Raw genomic sequence first — 17,047 nt, forward strand, 5'->3', positions numbered from 1 at the left:
CTTAGTTGTTCTGTGGCATGTGGGATCCTCCCAGATCAGGGCTCGAACCTGTGTCCCCTGCATTGGCAGGAGGATTCTGAAGCACTGAGCCACCAGGGCAGTCCTAGATTGTTTTTTAAACAAACAATCCATTGCCTGTAATTATTTACGTTTGCAAATGCCTTAAAAGCAGGGACATTTTGTCCCAATGCTTGGGACCACAGCTGACAACCAGCAGATGGTCACTAAATGCTTAATGAGTGAAAAAGCCCCCTGTTTTTACCTGTTATAACCTGAGGCCAGAAGTGAAGTTATTGAAAAAAAAAAAAGTGACGTGATCAGCATAGCTCTTCTAAAACTATGAGGGTGAGTCAAAACTTATCTGCACTCTGGCCATAGAATTTAGAGAACTTTTAATATAACCGTAGGGTGGAGGATTTTTGACTCACTCTCATATGTTCTAACAGAGTTGAGACATTGCAGTATCTCCACCTACATCCCAATTCCTGTCCCATAACAGTTTTTCAGTATTTACTGATTTTTTAAATGGATCAATTCCTCCTCTTTATTTCTTAAGGACATGGAGTTTATAAGGTAAAATTATCAGGTATCAAATATTTAATTCACAAAAGGTGCTGAGACTCATCATCAATGCACAACTAAACCTCAGGGAAATTTATAAGGTGTTTGGGGGTGTCATTTCCTCGACTGACAGACAACAGAACTTAGAAGCTTGAATAGTCTGGATCTATGACCTGCAGCTTCCAAAGAATCAATACATGTGGTTTTTATTTCATGCCATCACATACCAGAAACAAAGTCCACCATAAATAATCTATTATAAATTCTACTCTTGACAATAAACTATACGAAAGAGCTCAACTGAATACACCACTAAAAGAGTAAATAATTAATGGCCCCTAAACCTTTTGGGCAAAGGAGGTCTATCTTTGCTCTACTTATTTGGGCTTCTATGTTTTGGAAGGAATGAAGTCCTGCTAATAGATACAGGAGGGGGAGGCAAGATAAACACTAGGGTGCCGGCGGCTCAAAGATTAGTGACCTTGACGGTTTAAACTTGGTCCCAAATCCTTGAGTGATAAATGCATCAGCATCTGAAGAAGGTTACAGATTTTGAACCTGAAGAGCCTGGTTAACTGTGGTCAGGAGCACTCAGAGGCTGTGAGAACAGAAATTCAGTCCCACTGAACGCTCCCAACTTTATGACTGTAGTTTTCACATTAACTGACAAAGTGAAGCAACTTCACAGCCGTAATGGCACGGACTCCTCCAAGCACTTTCTCTCTACAGCTTCATAATAAGACGAGATCTGTGTGGGCCTCTGCAGGTCACCATCCTGTGCTCCACCCAGTGCCTGAACTAAACAGTATGTGCTGAATAAATCTACACAAGATGCTGCCCCGAACAGTCTTATTTAATCCTCACAACAGTCTTGTGAAGCAGGAAGGGCAGCAGTTATTCCCATTTCACAGGAGAGGAAGTTCCCAGACACCTTGTCATCATCGCCACTAAGGTTCATCAGGCACTGACCTGTGCTAAGTGCTGTGAATGTATGAACCTGCTTAATGCCCACAATATAACGATATATATGTGTGTGAATAGCACCCTCATTTTAGAGATAAGAAAACTGAGACACAGAGAAATTAACTAACTAGCACATAAGTATTAACATAACTTTAATTCGCTATTACTATTAGTAATTAGCACCAGGACTGAACCCAGGCAGCTGGCTCCAGAGTCCACACCTTTAAACCAAGGCAGAGAGCATCCTGCCTTGAGATTTGCCTGCCTCACAGTATCTACCTTTGGCCTTGGTCACACGGCTAGCTGATGGCCAGGCCAAGGCTACTCCTGTCTTCCCTCCAGTCCACCTCCCTGCCTCGACAGGTCCTGTCAATCATCACTTGCAAAAGCAAAGCCACCCTGGGCCTCACCACAAGTCCAATCAACTGAACAGAGAGGCATGTGCGCTGATGAACTAACTCTTCACAGAAACCCAGGTACGAGGCTACCTTCTGAAGCAAGACAGGTTAAAGGCCTCAGGGTAGAGGAAGCAACCATTGGGAAACTTTCAGGGACACCCATATTGAGAAACTCACTACTGAACATCCACCTGCTACGTACCACAAAGCCTCTTACATGTCACCAAAAGTCCACAGTAAAACTATCGAGGTAATTTCATTCAATAGGATGTTTACATTTCATCAATCTTGTATTTTAATTTAATTTTTCATTAAACCTCAAAAAGTATGGGCACATGCCACAGCTCTGTGATCCCAGAAATGGATGGGAAATGAAAAAAAGCTACACACAGCCTGTCTCTTGTAGAGATTCATTGTAAGTAGGTCCTTCCTAGGGGACAACCTAGCTTAACACTATGTAACACAGCCAACATTTTAGCAACTGGTCAACAACATTGAAACACATTTGCATCTAACCTAGGATGTTTTAGTTTCACATGCCACGCAACAAGTGGGCTCCTAAATCATTCTGCAAAGTTAATATTTATCTTTCCACAGACACAAATTGGAACAGAAGCTTATATGCTTCTTTATTCAGATTTTCTCTGGTAGGAGAAAAATATCAGTAAAACTTTTTGTAGAAAATGGAATATCATGCACAGTGATTTTCTTCCAAGCATCTCCTCTGTTTTCAAATTTGAAAATGTAATCAGGCACTAAATGTGTTAACAATATATTTACTGAGAAGCTTGATGTCTGACTTACCTATCGGATTTCTGTTGAAGAACAACACCGGAGCTCTCAAAATAGACTCCAACATTTTGTTGTGCAAAGTTTGAGAAGAATTAACAAGGACGTAGAATATCAACAGAGATCTTGTGATGCCAAAAATGACGGTAGCTACAGTTAGAACTGAAAGAAAGAAACATCACTCAGAGAGCACAAGATCTCTGCCTTTCCTTCAATGATGCTAAAGCATGGCAGGCAGTTTATAAAGATATTATGGATTTTATTCTATAAATATAATTTATATACAAATTCATATCTAGAATATAGAATAAATATATATATAATGGATTCTATAAGAGTTTAATAAATTTGCAAGATACATTTACAAAGAAGAATATAAAAATCACTATGTTCCTCTCATTAAATAGAAACCACATGGGAAAAAAATCAGGGGTAAACTACCATTTCAGGCTTTCCTGATTCAATTACAAGTTCTAATAAAACTCAGAAGAAAGAAAATTATAAAAAGTAGTATCTTCCTTTCTCCATATTTCTTACTATGTATATCGTTTCCCATAATCTAAAATTCAGCTATGCTTTGATAACAGCAGTTAATTCCCTGAATTAACAGGGAACAGGAGAAATGATTTACTGTGTCCTTGTAAATGGTAAATTTATATGGAAATTTAATTCCATATAAAGTAGCTATTTCCATGCCCAAGTAGCTTTAAAGAGTATGAAAATACCATATTAAGTTGCAAGTGGAAAATCTCTTACATAACTGAATTGCAAGAAAATATAAATCATATTTTAACACGAGATAATCTAAATAAGCAACCAATCTCTCACTGTTTTATAGAAACACGAAGCATTTGGAAAGAACATAATCACTTAAATTTATATTTTATTAATGACATAAACGAGCACCTATTATGCATATAAATATTAAAATAGCCCTTCTATCATCTTTTGAACTCACAGTGCTAAACAGAGTGGAGAAAACTTCTGTAAAAAATATCCCATCAGTACTTTTTTCCCCTTTAGCTGACACAACACTGTTATTTATCCTCTAAAAGCTGCCTGGATTCCTGAATTCCATGAACAGGCATTTTCCTTAGCCCACCATCCTACATGCATGTGTAACAGAGTCCCTTCCTTCTTCCTTTATGCCCCCTAGTCCACCAATTCAGAAGGTAAACAGGTAATGGATTTACGTTTCTTAGCAGGTGATCAACATAATAAATAATAAATACCAAATGTCAATGAGCGGGTTCTTACAAAGATAACACACTCCACATTTGCAGAAAGCTTGTATGAGGGTTTCCTGTGGGAATATGTAATACTTTAGATGAGGATTTTCTTTGAAAAGCATGTAATGCTACATATATTTTAAGCACTGCTATGAAAACAGAGAGCTGTGTTAATATCAGCCTGGCAAGCCAGGTGTTAATCACACACTTGAGGACACAACATTGTCATCTCAAGGTAAGAAAAAGAAGGAATCCTAATTCCCAGACACTGGATTTCTCCCTGCTCAGCCTCTCTCCTAAGTAATTAGTGAAGCCCAGGAGAAGAGCAGTGTGGTGAAGGGGAGCTTTGCACACCTGGGAGGGTATTTTATTTGGGGCCCTTGCTGCTAGAGGATTTCATCTAAGTTCAATAAAAACCAGAGTTTATTCAGACAGAATTGGAACAATCAGAACCACAGGGCGGGGGTCCATTTCTAATCCCCTTGCCCACCCATATAATTTAGTTAAAGCAACATATTAGAATAGACAATAGCCACATAATTCCAGTAGCTGGTTTTCTGAATGTGCAATCCTGGTTTAACTTCCAAAATCCAGTACAGAGCAAATTAAGAGTCTTCATCCATCCTCTTTTTTCTGGTAGATTTTAAAAGTAATTATTCTAATTATTTCACAGAGTAAATGCGACTCAGACTCTCAATCTGCTAAGACATTACTGAATTACTCCTGGAAGCCCTAGTTGCTCACACAAGCCTCACTGTAAGCATCTAAGTCCTTGTATAACAGACCAGATGGTTCAACTGTACCTGCATGAACTGTAAAGTACCAGGCACGATCAGGCTCCACAATTAGCTTTCCTTTTCTATATACTATGGCATACAGGGTACTCTGTCCATTTGCCCTATGGAACAGGGAAGAAAGAATATTACGCTATATACAGAATTTAGATAAATAACAAAAAAATTTTAGGAGATGTATTTTATGCTGAAAAATGATTCCCAGCTCACAATGAATCTACCTTACAAAATTTAATTTTAATCATGACCTCTGGTTCTCAAAATTGTCTATAAGGAGCTGCTGAGGGTCAGACATGGGGAGAGACCATGGGAGTGTCACACTCCACCAGCAAGAACTTTAATTTTCCTTCAGGGAAACTTCTCATGAGGATCAGAAGAGGCGGCTGAACAAGCCCCACCTCTCCCCCTGACTCTGTGAGAAACTGAGGCTCTGTGTCAATTTTACAGCACTTTGGGTCAGACCAGGAATCACTCACCAGTATGCAAGCCACCAATCTTGAAGGATGTAGGCAACCTGGAGCAGGAAACAACAATCACTCAAACACTGATATCACTGACCCCCTCAAACCCCCACTCACTAGAATGGGTGATGGAAAGACTCCAGGAAAACAGCGACGGTCCTTCCAGCTCAGCTCTGCGCCAGCCCCTCATCCCACACAACCACAGGTCAGGGAGGGCGTGTCACATTTCAACATCTCTAAAAGACATCCTTTTTTCCCTAGAATCTCTCTATCATGTACATGTGCTACCAGGAAGCCTCACTTATTTTGCTCCCCACAGATAATGTATTTCAATGCAAATCCCAGTGGACTGTAAAATACAGTAAAAATGTATAAATGTTGGGATTCTTCAAAGGAAAGAAGCTTGACAGGTATTGTGATGGTCAGTTTTCTGTGTCAGCTTGGCCAGGCCAGTCTCCAGTGATTCAACCAACACTTGTCTAGATATTGCTGTGAAGGTATTTTGTAGATGTAGTTCACATCTGTCATCAGAACTTAAGTAAAGGAGATCACCCTCAACAATGAGGTGGGCCTCATCCAGTCAGTCAAAGGCTTTGAGAGTAAATCAGAGGCTTCCTGGAGGAGGAAGAAATTCCACCTCAAGACTGCAGCGTCGGCTTCTGCCTGAGGTTCCAGCCTGCAGGCCTGCCTTTCTGATTTCATATTCACCCAGCTAGATCCCACAATCTCAAGAGCCAATTCTTTGACATAAATCTCTTAATATACATATTAAAAATAATAATAATAATATAAATACAGTATAAATAGTATGTAAATATCAAACTGAGGGCACAAACCAAAATAAATGTGCTTATTTACCTGAGCTGTGATGTTTAGTAGAATAAGGAAAATGATGATAAACTGGTGAGCACTGGCTGTGAAGTAGGTCTTGTAGGTCTTAAAACCAACGTTTCCATCCAAACGGTCCTCCAGGGAGAGTGTGAACTGTATACTCTCAGTCTGGGAGGAGAAAATGGCAGTGAGAGACAAAATTTTAAATAATGAACCCCCAAATTTCCAAAATTCAATGATGTCCTCCACTGCAAAGCCGTCGGAAAACACACACACACTGATAGGAGTGCAAGATGGTCCATATCCTACAGAGAAAGGTGTGGAAATATCTAGCCAAACCATGTGTGCATTCACCCTTGGACCCATCCATTCCACTCCTAGGAATCTATTAAAAATAAGGAAACATCACTTGCACAAGGTTATTCACTGTTGGGTGGCTTTGCTTAAAGTTGATCATGACTCTCAGCACAGGCACAACATGCCTGACTCAAGTATGAAAGTAAAAGCTTCTTCCCAAATAACACACAAAATGATATGGAGATGATGCATCCCTCTCGATTACTGTGTCACTCAGTCACGGTGACATAAAACATACTTGGGCTCAAAATATCAGCCAAATACAGTAAACTGAGTTCACACAGCGAGCTGGAGTCATGTGAGTTTGGACAGCAGGGCGACAGCATATGATCAGAATCTACGTGGTTCCTGAATTTCAGAGAGTGATTCCTGAGTGTGGAATGTGAGGGACTAATCTGAATGTTTATCAGAATCACCAAGGCTCTTGGATTTGGATAGTGAGGGTTTGGATATCAAGGAATACCTGTGTATGTATTTAAGGGAGATCTAGTGCATTTCTGCATTTCTGCCTGGAGGACTTAGAATGCATTATAGAGTCACAGGAGCTAAGGATGTCCTGGGCTCTATGCTGGCCACTGGGGATTCAAGGTGGATAAGAGGTGGTTCTTGGTCTTGAAAAGTAAGAAAGGAAGACGGGAACTAACTCCAAAGTGTTTGCTGTGTTTCAGGTCCTTTGCACATGCTACCTCTGGCCTATCACAAACCAGCTGACAATGGGGCAAAATACTACCATCAGTCACCTGCAGTGCCAGACCATTCCAACATACAGGAAAAGTAACTGATTTAATTTAGGCCACAGCAGGACTCAGTCTAAGGGGGTCTTCACATTAAGCCTCTGGATGCATAAAGGAAGCCAGGAGCCACCACAGCAAGTAGGATGTAACTATAGTAAATTGAAGAGTTTCAATATCACCATGAGAAACCTAGGAATTCACAGCACTACACCCACTACTGATCTCCATAAGATTCTCCATCCTACACCCAGAGGGGAACCCCACGCAGGCCTGCTGCCTTCATGCTCTTTTAATTCTACCAATTCCATGCAATAAGGCTTTGGAACCTTAGGGTCTACTTTGGGACAATCGAAGATGTCGTGAGCGGAGCAGACAGAAGGTCCATGAAGCCACCAAGAGCAGATAGACCAGGGCATGTTGCAGGATGAGAAACTCACATCTTGGTCCTCTGGAGCAGCATCTTTCAACAAGGAAGACTGCTGAGACTGAACCGAAGACCCGGAGGAGGTCTGATTCTTCAGAATGGGAGTTCCTGGAATTGGAGATGGTTCAGCCTCCTCCTTCTCCTTCTTAAAAAAGGAAATGACATCTACACCGGATTTCAGGAACTCAGAATAAGTCCCCTTGGTGACCATTTTGCCCTGTAATAGAGAATATGAGAGGAATGCATTTGCATTTGATAATTCTAATCTAATCTAAATACTAATCAAGAAAAGTTAACTGGTCTTAGATTACAATTTTCATAATACAATGATCCTTATGTCTGCAATTCCGGTTGACAAATCTAGCTCCTTTCCACTTGACACAGAACTGAGCATTCTGTTCTCTGCCAAACCCTGTGTTAGGTCCTGGGGGACATGAAAGAAATGTGTGATCATGTGTTAAAAATGGAGGCCATTGACATAACTACCACGGGCTTTTAAGGAAGCAAAACGCACAGATGTTGGTGGGAGTATCAGTATAGTATTTTTAGACAACATGGAAATTCAGAGAAGCATCATGTGACAAGCAGAATTTAAAAAGACAGTTCATTGGGGAGGATATTCCAGGAAAGAAACTTAAGACTGACCCAGAGGGGGACACAAGCACATCTGCAGAGCTAAGAGTCCCTCATCAAACCTTCGCTGACCATTGTCATAGCATCATGTGCCCCACTGGGGTGAGACATGGAGGAACCAGCCCTGGACAGAGAACCCATGAGCTGCGTCTTCATGGTCTTTACAACTTCCCCACAGATGCAGGAAGATCCCCACTGAAAATTCAATATTCCACCTGGTAAAGTAATTAAATAAAGAGGCATTGAGACAGGGTGGCTCTAATGCCTTGGCTGCCTGTGCCAGCAAACCAAACCCTAAGCCAGAATCAATGCACTCAGATCTGAGAAGAATCAACCAACCACAAGTGGTTAAGAACAACCAACCACAAGCAGCCAACCAGGCTTCCCCAAATCAGGCAACTGCTTAAACTATAGTCAAGCTAATCATGTTCTTTGAACACATGTGACACATCATTGCACAGTTTTCCTCCCTCACAAAGTTCTATAAAATACTATGCAGATGTTTTCACTATTTTCTGATTCCATGAAATAAGACTCAGCTGATTCACTCAGTGTCAAACAAAATATTAAGAAAAATCCCAGGATGCAAAATTAAACAAAGGAGGGCAGCTCTGGTTAAGGCAGGTCAGGTGGAAGAAGGTGGCCCACGACCCTAGCTGGGACCCCTCTCATCCTATCCACTGAGGCGGTCCCCTGGGAGAAGCCCAGTGAAGCCTTTGGGTATCATCTGATACTGCAGAATTAGATAATTATTCAGGATATATTGTGTCTTGTTCCACCAGGAAGGCAATATTCATACACCTTATTTAGTGAAATTACCCATTTCCACTTAGTATCTGTAAGATGCTCAAGGAAACAACCAGGGGTCCAAAGATAGCAATTTCATTCAGCGGCCAAGTGCTGACAACTCCAAGGGGACAAAGGGGCAGCCATCCCCTCTCTGCTGTGAGACAGGGACCAGACAAACAGTAAGGATGGACCCGAACTCATCCAGGGTGCTCACCAGTGGACAAACAGTAGTTCTGATAGTAGCAAAATTGAGGGTGGTCTCCTCAAAAGAAGCAATAAGGGAACCCCAAAACACCTAGGGACGGGCTAAACAGGTTATTCTGCCTCCCACTGATTCTGTGCTCATAATACTGACAATGTTGGGGTTTTAGGCACTAGCGTCACCCCCTCCAAACATGAAATTAACTGCTCCCAAATTTGAGAAGCCTGATCTCCTCATTCCTGAAAGTGTGGACAGGAGTTGACACATGGAACTGCTTCTAGAGAGGCAGTACTTCTGCATTTTAACAGTCTTTCTTAGGGCAGAAATTCACTAGGTAAGTGAGGGATCTGACCAAGGGCCTGATGGAACAGACAAGGGTTAACAACAGAGGTGCTGAGGCCCAGAGGCAAACAAGCCAAGGAGTGAAGCATCAAACCACCACCAAGTCTGAAAACTCCTCACTAATCTCCACCCCACCCCCAACCATGCTAGGTGTTGGGGGTTGAATGGTGGCCCCCGAAAAGGTATGTTCAAACCCTAAACATGACACCTGTGAACATGATCTTATTTGGATAAAGAGTTTTTGCAAATGTAATTAAGTTAAGATGAGGTCATACGAGAGTAGGGTGGCCCTCAATCCAATATGACTGATGTTCTTATGAGAAGAGAAGAGCCTCAGACACACATGGGGACAATGGCCATGTGACATCAGAGGCAGAGAAAACAGCGCTGCAGCTGGAAGCCAAGGAATCACATGGAAGGCCAGCGAACACCAGAAGCTGGGAGGGAGGACTCTCCCTAACAGACTTCAGAGTGAGCACGGCCCTGCCAGCACCTTGATTTGGAACTTGCAGCCTCCAAAACAGTGAGACAATAAATTCCTGTTGTTTTAATCCACCCAGTTGGTGGCACTTTGTTCTGGCAGCTCTAGAAACTCATACACTAGCCTGAGCCCACAATTCCGTCTTCTCAACTTTACTAAGACTTCTAATTGCTTCTGCTGTCACCCCTCCAGTGAACATCAGAGGAATATTTTAAATCCTGCACATCATTCCTCTGCTCTGGACCATCCAAGGGCTTCCATCACACTTCCGGGCCCCCTGCCCACTGCTCAGAGACCAGCGCCCTCCATGTTCCCCTGCTCACGCTCCTCAGACATGCTGGCCTTCCTGCCATTCCTCCAACCTTCCAGCTCACTCCTTAAGACCCCCGCCTAAGACCCCCCTCCCCCACGTGTCTGTGTGGCCCCCACCTTCCTGTCACTCAGGCCCTGTGAGGCACCACCTCCTCAGGGAGGCACCCAGGATGTCAGCCCCACCCCTCTATTTCGTCACATCTGTTCCCATTAGAACAGGAGCCCCATGAAGGCAGGGCCTTGTCCTACTGCTGCGCAGCCTCCCACAGGTATGGGGCACAAAAAAACACCTGCGAAGTGAGACCAGCAACTGGCTAGACCAGCAGAGTGGGTGTCTCTGACCAGGGTGCTCAGCTACCCAACCTCGCTCCTGGTGTTAATGGAAGATGCTCTTTAGGCAAACTGCGCATGACAATCACATGGATACAAACAGGTCCTAGTATCTCTAATTTCCAAATAATACACTTTGACTTAAGTTGTCGAAGAGGAAAACAAAAAGTTCTAAATAAGACAGCATCATTGTTCTTAACAAATTCCGTTAGAACAGTGATAAATGAGTAACTCTGGTAGCACTTTTATATACTGTAGGGTTTATGTGACACAGAGTGTAATAGTGACATTTCTACATGACTTGGACTCATCCTCAAAAGCATGGATACCAGCTCTGGAGGAAGGGGGCATAAAACTGAGGGAGAAGAGGTCCTTTAATCTGAATCCAAGGAGAGGGACCTGCTGGGAGGCCTGGCCTTCAACAAACCAGAGTGCTAGCAATTCCACAGACTTCTAGAAATTACTTACATCTTTCAATATCAGAATCTGACTTGCATCCTTGAGGAACTGCAGCTGATGAGTCACGAAGATTGTGATCTTCTTCTTCAAGGCTTGGCAAATACACCTGCAAATGTAAAAGGTACAGGATGCAAAAGCACATTAATGTGGGTGTTCCCAAGTGAAAACACATATTTTGAAAACATAGTGAGACCAAAACAACACAGCAGTCAAAGATCTGTAGCTTAAATACCAAATAAACAATACAAAATAAATACAAATATAAATCAATGATTCCAAGTAGGTCCTCAAATTTATCAGCAGCAAACTTGAATCTAGTGCCACTGAAAAGTTCTAAAAAGCAGTCCAGTGAAAGACGCAGCAGCTAAGTTGTTTTTCCCAAAAACTCAGCTTAACAATAATTTACGTTTCATAATTAAAAATAATTGACCAATACAGAGATTGCAAAACTTAATCAGACTAAAACACTATTTTATGGCTATGTGGGAATGGGAGAAGAGGGATCTATGTCATATACAAATATGCACACTTTCCCTCGACAGTTTTCTAGGTGATTATTTATGATTTATGACGTACATATTAACAAGAAAAAATTAACAGATTCTTGGTAACATTTGCCATTTTCTAGACACTTCTTCCCAAATAATATCAGCTAGAAAATGAATGGCAGCACGACCTCCCTCAGTCTCTACATTCCCAGTCCCATCCAGGAAGCATTTCATTAGGACTGAACACCTTCCGAATACGAAAATGAAAGAACAACATCCAAATGGCCCCAATCACAGTGGAAATCATCCAACAGCTCAAAAGACACAGTAATTCTCTCTAGCCAAGACCCTGTATGGTGAGGCCACCCGAGATGGCTGTTCTCTTGCTCTCTGTACATTCCCTGCTCACCCGGTGCCTGCTGCACCGACACCCCAGTCACATGACTGACCTTCCTACACAGACTCAGGCCCCAGCTAATGTCTGTTCTAGCTTTAGATCAGAATCCTCCAGCATGCTTACCAAAGGGGCAGTGAGGAGCGTGCCCCTCTGCAGGTTTCCATGGTAACCCATGGGCCAACCTCACCATCCCCAGAAACAAAGGCTGCCACCATGTCCTGCCCCAATGTGGGCCTCACACCGTGGGGTGTCCCTCCAGGTTTGCTTCAGACACGGAAGCTCACTCTACCCATTAAACCATTTGTGCCTCTGTCACTGACTCCAGGCTCTTTCTTAGGTCTAAGCTGGGCAAGTACAGGCCTTGCAGGCCTGCGGGGTGCAGCCCAACAACCCCCCTCAGTATCCAACCTTAAGTGTGTTTTTACAGGAACCCCTCCAACTGCTCCTACATTGTAAATGCAGACCCCTAGGGACTCAGCCCCAGTCTCATCCCACAAGGGTCTACAACCCTCCAGGGAAGCAAGTAGCCTGTCCAGGTCCCCGGTGACCACAGGCAGGGTCCAGGCATGCACTCTGGGTGCCCAAGCCCCTCGCAGAGCAAATCTCAGGAACGTGGACCACAGCTCAGCCTGCTGAGTGAGTCAGATGGAGAGTCTGGAGGCAGCAGACGGCAGCTCAGTCCCTCTCATCAGCCTGACAACGTCGGACGAGCCACTAAACCTGTTTCTTCATTTCAAAACAAGGTCAGTGACAACTCATCCACATGTTCTGAGAAATAAAAGCACCAATCCACTCAGTAAACAACAGCCCCCTTCTCCACTCCTCCCTAATCCACAAGTGGTCTTTGGACTCAGTTAGAAAAGACGTGCTTTGAACTCAGATAGAAAAGTCCTAAGGGGACACTCTGGACACTGGGTCTATGATCAGAAGCAAGAGCCCAGGATGTAGAGACATACACCATGGCTTCATTAAGTCCATTTTCCCTTCTGACATGTGTTAGTTCAGCGTTTGTACCTAAGTTTCTTGACTAACACTCTCTTCAGACTTAGTACGAAAGCTTTTAATGGAATTGTTTCTCCTTAATTCATAATTTCCTGCCAACAGTCCCCAAAGGCGGATGCTAATCAAGCCTGACGGGCTGCTGCGCCCAAGATGGACCAACCCAGAAGTTCTAAAATGTGTTCTTCCTAACTTTCCATCACAGGTGAGGGAATACAAATAGTCACAATGAGGTGATCAGTTGACGGCTTTGAATATTCCCTAAATAATGTTTTCATCAAGATTTCTAGGAAAATACTCTATTTTCCAAGTTTTTAGAGCAAAGATTTCCAAGTCATGCCATAAAAAATGATGGAGTCAGCAACAAGCTGCTTCACTGTTATTCCTATATAAGGCTGTGTTAATCCTATAATCCCATATGTAAGCCTATATACGGGGTGTGTTAAGAGCGGACACAGCCCATGATAGAAGGGATACAAATAGGAAAGACAGAGTCCCTACCTCCATTCATTCAGTCAGCAGAGCTTTGTTGAGCTGTCACACACCTGACCCGCATCTGCAGGTCAAGAAAGCAGCCAATACTCTGCACCGCATACAGGGGGACACACTGAACGAGTATTGAAAATGCACTATCGGGCCATGGTGTTTGCTTTGAAAGAAAAGTAAGTAGGCCCTGCTGTCTTAGCTGGGGTGACACTGGAGCCATGAGGCTGTCTGGGGGAAACACCCCTGGAAGAAGGCACAGCAGGTGCAGGGGTCCTGAGACAGAACATGCTGGGCTAAGGCTCCTTACTGCAGTCACAGCTTATGGGGTAGGGGAACTCATACATGGTTCAACACAAACCCACTGAGGGCAGAGGGAAGGCAGAAGGGCACAGGCTCCCCCTGGAGGAACAGGAGGGAAAGGCAGGGGCCCATCTTCCACCTGCCTTCTTTGCCCTGGTGCACTGTTCCCTGGCTCTGGGACAGAGGAAGCAGTATTTACAGGCAGACAGGTGTGAGAAAGGACCACCCACAAAGCCAGCACGGCTGGAATACCCAGTGGGTGTGGGGACGAGCTGGAAAGGCTCACGGTGGCAGATGTTAATTCTCCGTTTGAGGACCTAGAGCTGCATCCTGAACATGAGGGGGAGTCTGTGAAGGGCTGGAGCAGGAAGGGTGACCTGTGTAGACAGCAGCCTGGGATTCTGATCAGGACAGACCTGAAGAACTGGTGACATAGGAGGCGAGGTCTGGTGATGTGGGGCTGAAACACGACGGGACGCACAGCTGGACACAGGTGAGACTGCCTCAGTTCACCTGAGGACTCTGACCTTCTGTAGGTGATAGAACCCACTTAATATTCATAACATGGTTGTAAAACTCACAAACCTTAATAACCTTACATGTATATTCATGACTGAAGGAAACGGTTAATGGCAAGTAGAAGTGTAATCCATTCACTTGTAATACAAAACACTTCCCATGGCTAAGCTTTGACACGACCACCATCTCTCATAGCATATTTTTCCATCTAATTTTCTCACTTGAGAACATTCTCCGGTTGCTGCTGAGTGATTTCCTAAATTGCATTCATGCTCCCGGCCCTAAGTTTTCTCAGGGAATGTGGTTCTGATTAGCAAAAAACAGTCTTAACAAGGTTGCTTCTATCACGTGTACATCCAAGGTCATTAAACCCAAAAGCCTGGAGAATACTTATAAACACTTGCTGTGTCTGAAGAAGAACGTGGGAGAGCTTTGTGATCAGCGCACTGAGCTTGGCAATCAGAATGCCTTGCTCTCCCCTCCCTGTGACACGGATGCCGTGTCCTGCAGAGACTGTTCTCGCAGCGATGGGGAACTTGTGCAGACGCACACAAGCCCAGGGGACAGACATGTGTGAGTTCAGGTCAGGGTGGTGGGAACAGAGAGGCTGAGCTACTCATGATGCCAGCAGGGGCGGCAGGGGTGGGGGGGGGGGGGTGTTGGAATCCCTGTCACAGCACTGGCGCCTGTCACTGAACTCATGACGAAGCCACAAGGCACTTCTCTAAGGAAAAACTCATCAAGTCATGATGAGGAGAAGCTGGGAAAGGCAGCTCAGATCAGAGAGCTGGAGGCCATGCCACAGGTCAGCTGTCCTGCTCTCTTGTGTTTTGAAAGTTTCGATGTTAACACGCACTTTTTTCATGGGGTAAAATACACATAACATGAAATTTACCATTTTAACTATGTGTAAGCATACAGCTCAGTGGCATTAAGTACATTCACATGGCTGTGCAGCCATCACCACCATCCATCTGCAGAGGTCTGCCATCACCCCAACACTCAGCTCCAGGTACATACACACTTTGGTGGAACCCGCCCCACGACCCCTGCTTAGTGGACGTGGAATCCCAGCTCCCAGCATCCAGAGCTCAGAGCTCCTCACATATCTCCCTCTCACACGCTGACTCTGCTCAAGTGTCTTTACTTTGCTACTTAGGACTTGCTGTGAATGAATTCTGCCCCTCCCCCCCCCAAAATTCATGTTAATTGCCAGTACCTTAGAATCTGGTGACAGAGCCTTTAAAGAAGTAACTGTTACCCTTAATTAGGGTGGGCCTGATCCAATCTGACTGGTGTCCTTAGAAGAGGAGACGAAGACACAGGACAGAGACAGGGGTGCACGTGAGCAGAGGAAAGACCACGTGAGGACACAGTGAGGAAGATGCCATCAGAAGCCAAGAAGAGAGGTCTCAGCAGAAAGGAAACCTGCCCACACCTTGATGTTAGACTTTCAGCCTCCAGAATTGTGAGAAAATGAATTTCTGTTGTTTAAGCTCTGCTCCCCCAACCCCACATCTGTGACCGCCTGCTACAGACTGAATGTTTGTGTCTTCAAAATTCATATGTTGAAACCTAATCCCCACTGTGAAGGTCCTTGAGATGGGCTGTTGGGAGGTGATTAGGTCATGAGGGAGAAGCCTTCATGAATGGGGTTAGTGTCCTTATCAAAGGGCACCGACCCAGCTCCCTCACCCCATACACCATGTAAGGACACAGGAATCGGGTCCTCACCAGACACCAAATCTGCCAGCACCTGGGCCTTGGACTTTTCCAGCCTCCAGAACTGTGAGAGGTAAATTTCTGTTATTTATAGGCTGCAGTCTATACTCTTCTGTGAGAGCAGCCTGGATGGACACAGCCCTAGCAAACTCATACCGGACCTGACAGCGAGAATTTCCAAATAGCTTCTCTCTGCTGCACAACCTGCATCCTCCAGGTGAGGACATGCCTGCTGTTCTTCTCACAGCCTTGCTTCCTCCTACCTCTACTCCTTTGTTTCTACTCTTTCTTTAGCAAAAGGAACTGAATTCTCTTCTCAGCATCCACAAACCCTGCCCAGCTTGCAGGTCCACAGGGCACGTCCTGCCAAGCCCAGCACACAAGGAGCTTCTGAAATTCAGCTGAAAGCCTACAGCTGCCCACTTCTGCTTCCATTTACCATTTACTATCCTGTATTGAAACGCTTTAAACCTTGACTATACTGAGCTTTTCTCAGGCATCTGTCTCAACAAGCTCCACGTAGAGACACATTCCTTAGAGGCAGGAATGAGAGCCGAACGTCTTAGTCTCCCTTTTTCTGCCCAGGGTGGGTCCTTCCCCTCTCCTGGCTCACTGTCCTCCTTGGTAAACCAAGAGGTTTTGTGCAGTAACATCTGTAAGGGCATAGATCTCAGTGCACACAGTAGGGCTTTAATAAGTGCAGCCAGAAGGGCTCCTTGGCTTTAACAAGGGGAACAACAGCAAGGGAACTAACCATGGGGTAGATGTGGATGCTGCTTCAGAAAAAGCAAGTTCACGAGGCTTTCAAAGAGGCCAGTGTAGACTCCATCAGAGGCATCAGGCAGTGTGTGTTAGGACACATTACACACAGAAAAGCATCAGAATTGTCCTGCTTCAGAGGTTCGGTGGCCAAGCAAGAGTCACTGCCAACAAATTCCAGACACACAAAGTGAGGGTCAGGACTTCAGCCAGATTCTAGATTCCTAGTTTCAAATTCAAGTTAACCCTACATGTGGGTCTAGGTATTAATTCTAGGAAGCATCCATG

The 17,047-nt window shown here is 44.3% G+C and overlaps 1 protein-coding gene across 1 annotated transcript in view; it reads right to left on the reverse strand.

Annotated features, from left to right (window-relative positions):
• Positions 1 to 17,047, reverse strand: part of LOC130835549 (ATP-binding cassette sub-family C member 4-like) — a 194,155-nt gene that overhangs the window by 118,095 nt on the left and 59,013 nt on the right. The window contains exons 14-19 of the mRNA XM_057707187.1: positions 11,099 to 11,195; positions 7,555 to 7,758; positions 6,054 to 6,194; positions 5,211 to 5,248; positions 4,744 to 4,838; positions 2,727 to 2,873 (exon numbers count right to left, since the gene is read on the reverse strand). Of these exons, the coding sequence (XP_057563170.1) occupies positions 2,727 to 2,873; positions 4,744 to 4,838; positions 5,211 to 5,248; positions 6,054 to 6,194; positions 7,555 to 7,758; positions 11,099 to 11,195 (722 nt within the window). The remainder of the gene's footprint in view (positions 1 to 2,726; positions 2,874 to 4,743; positions 4,839 to 5,210; positions 5,249 to 6,053; positions 6,195 to 7,554; positions 7,759 to 11,098; positions 11,196 to 17,047) is intronic.

The sequence above is a fragment of the Hippopotamus amphibius genome, chromosome 14 (genome assembly GCF_030028045.1).
Source record: "Hippopotamus amphibius kiboko isolate mHipAmp2 chromosome 14, mHipAmp2.hap2, whole genome shotgun sequence".
Classification (NCBI taxonomy): Eukaryota; Metazoa; Chordata; class Mammalia; order Artiodactyla; family Hippopotamidae; genus Hippopotamus; species Hippopotamus amphibius.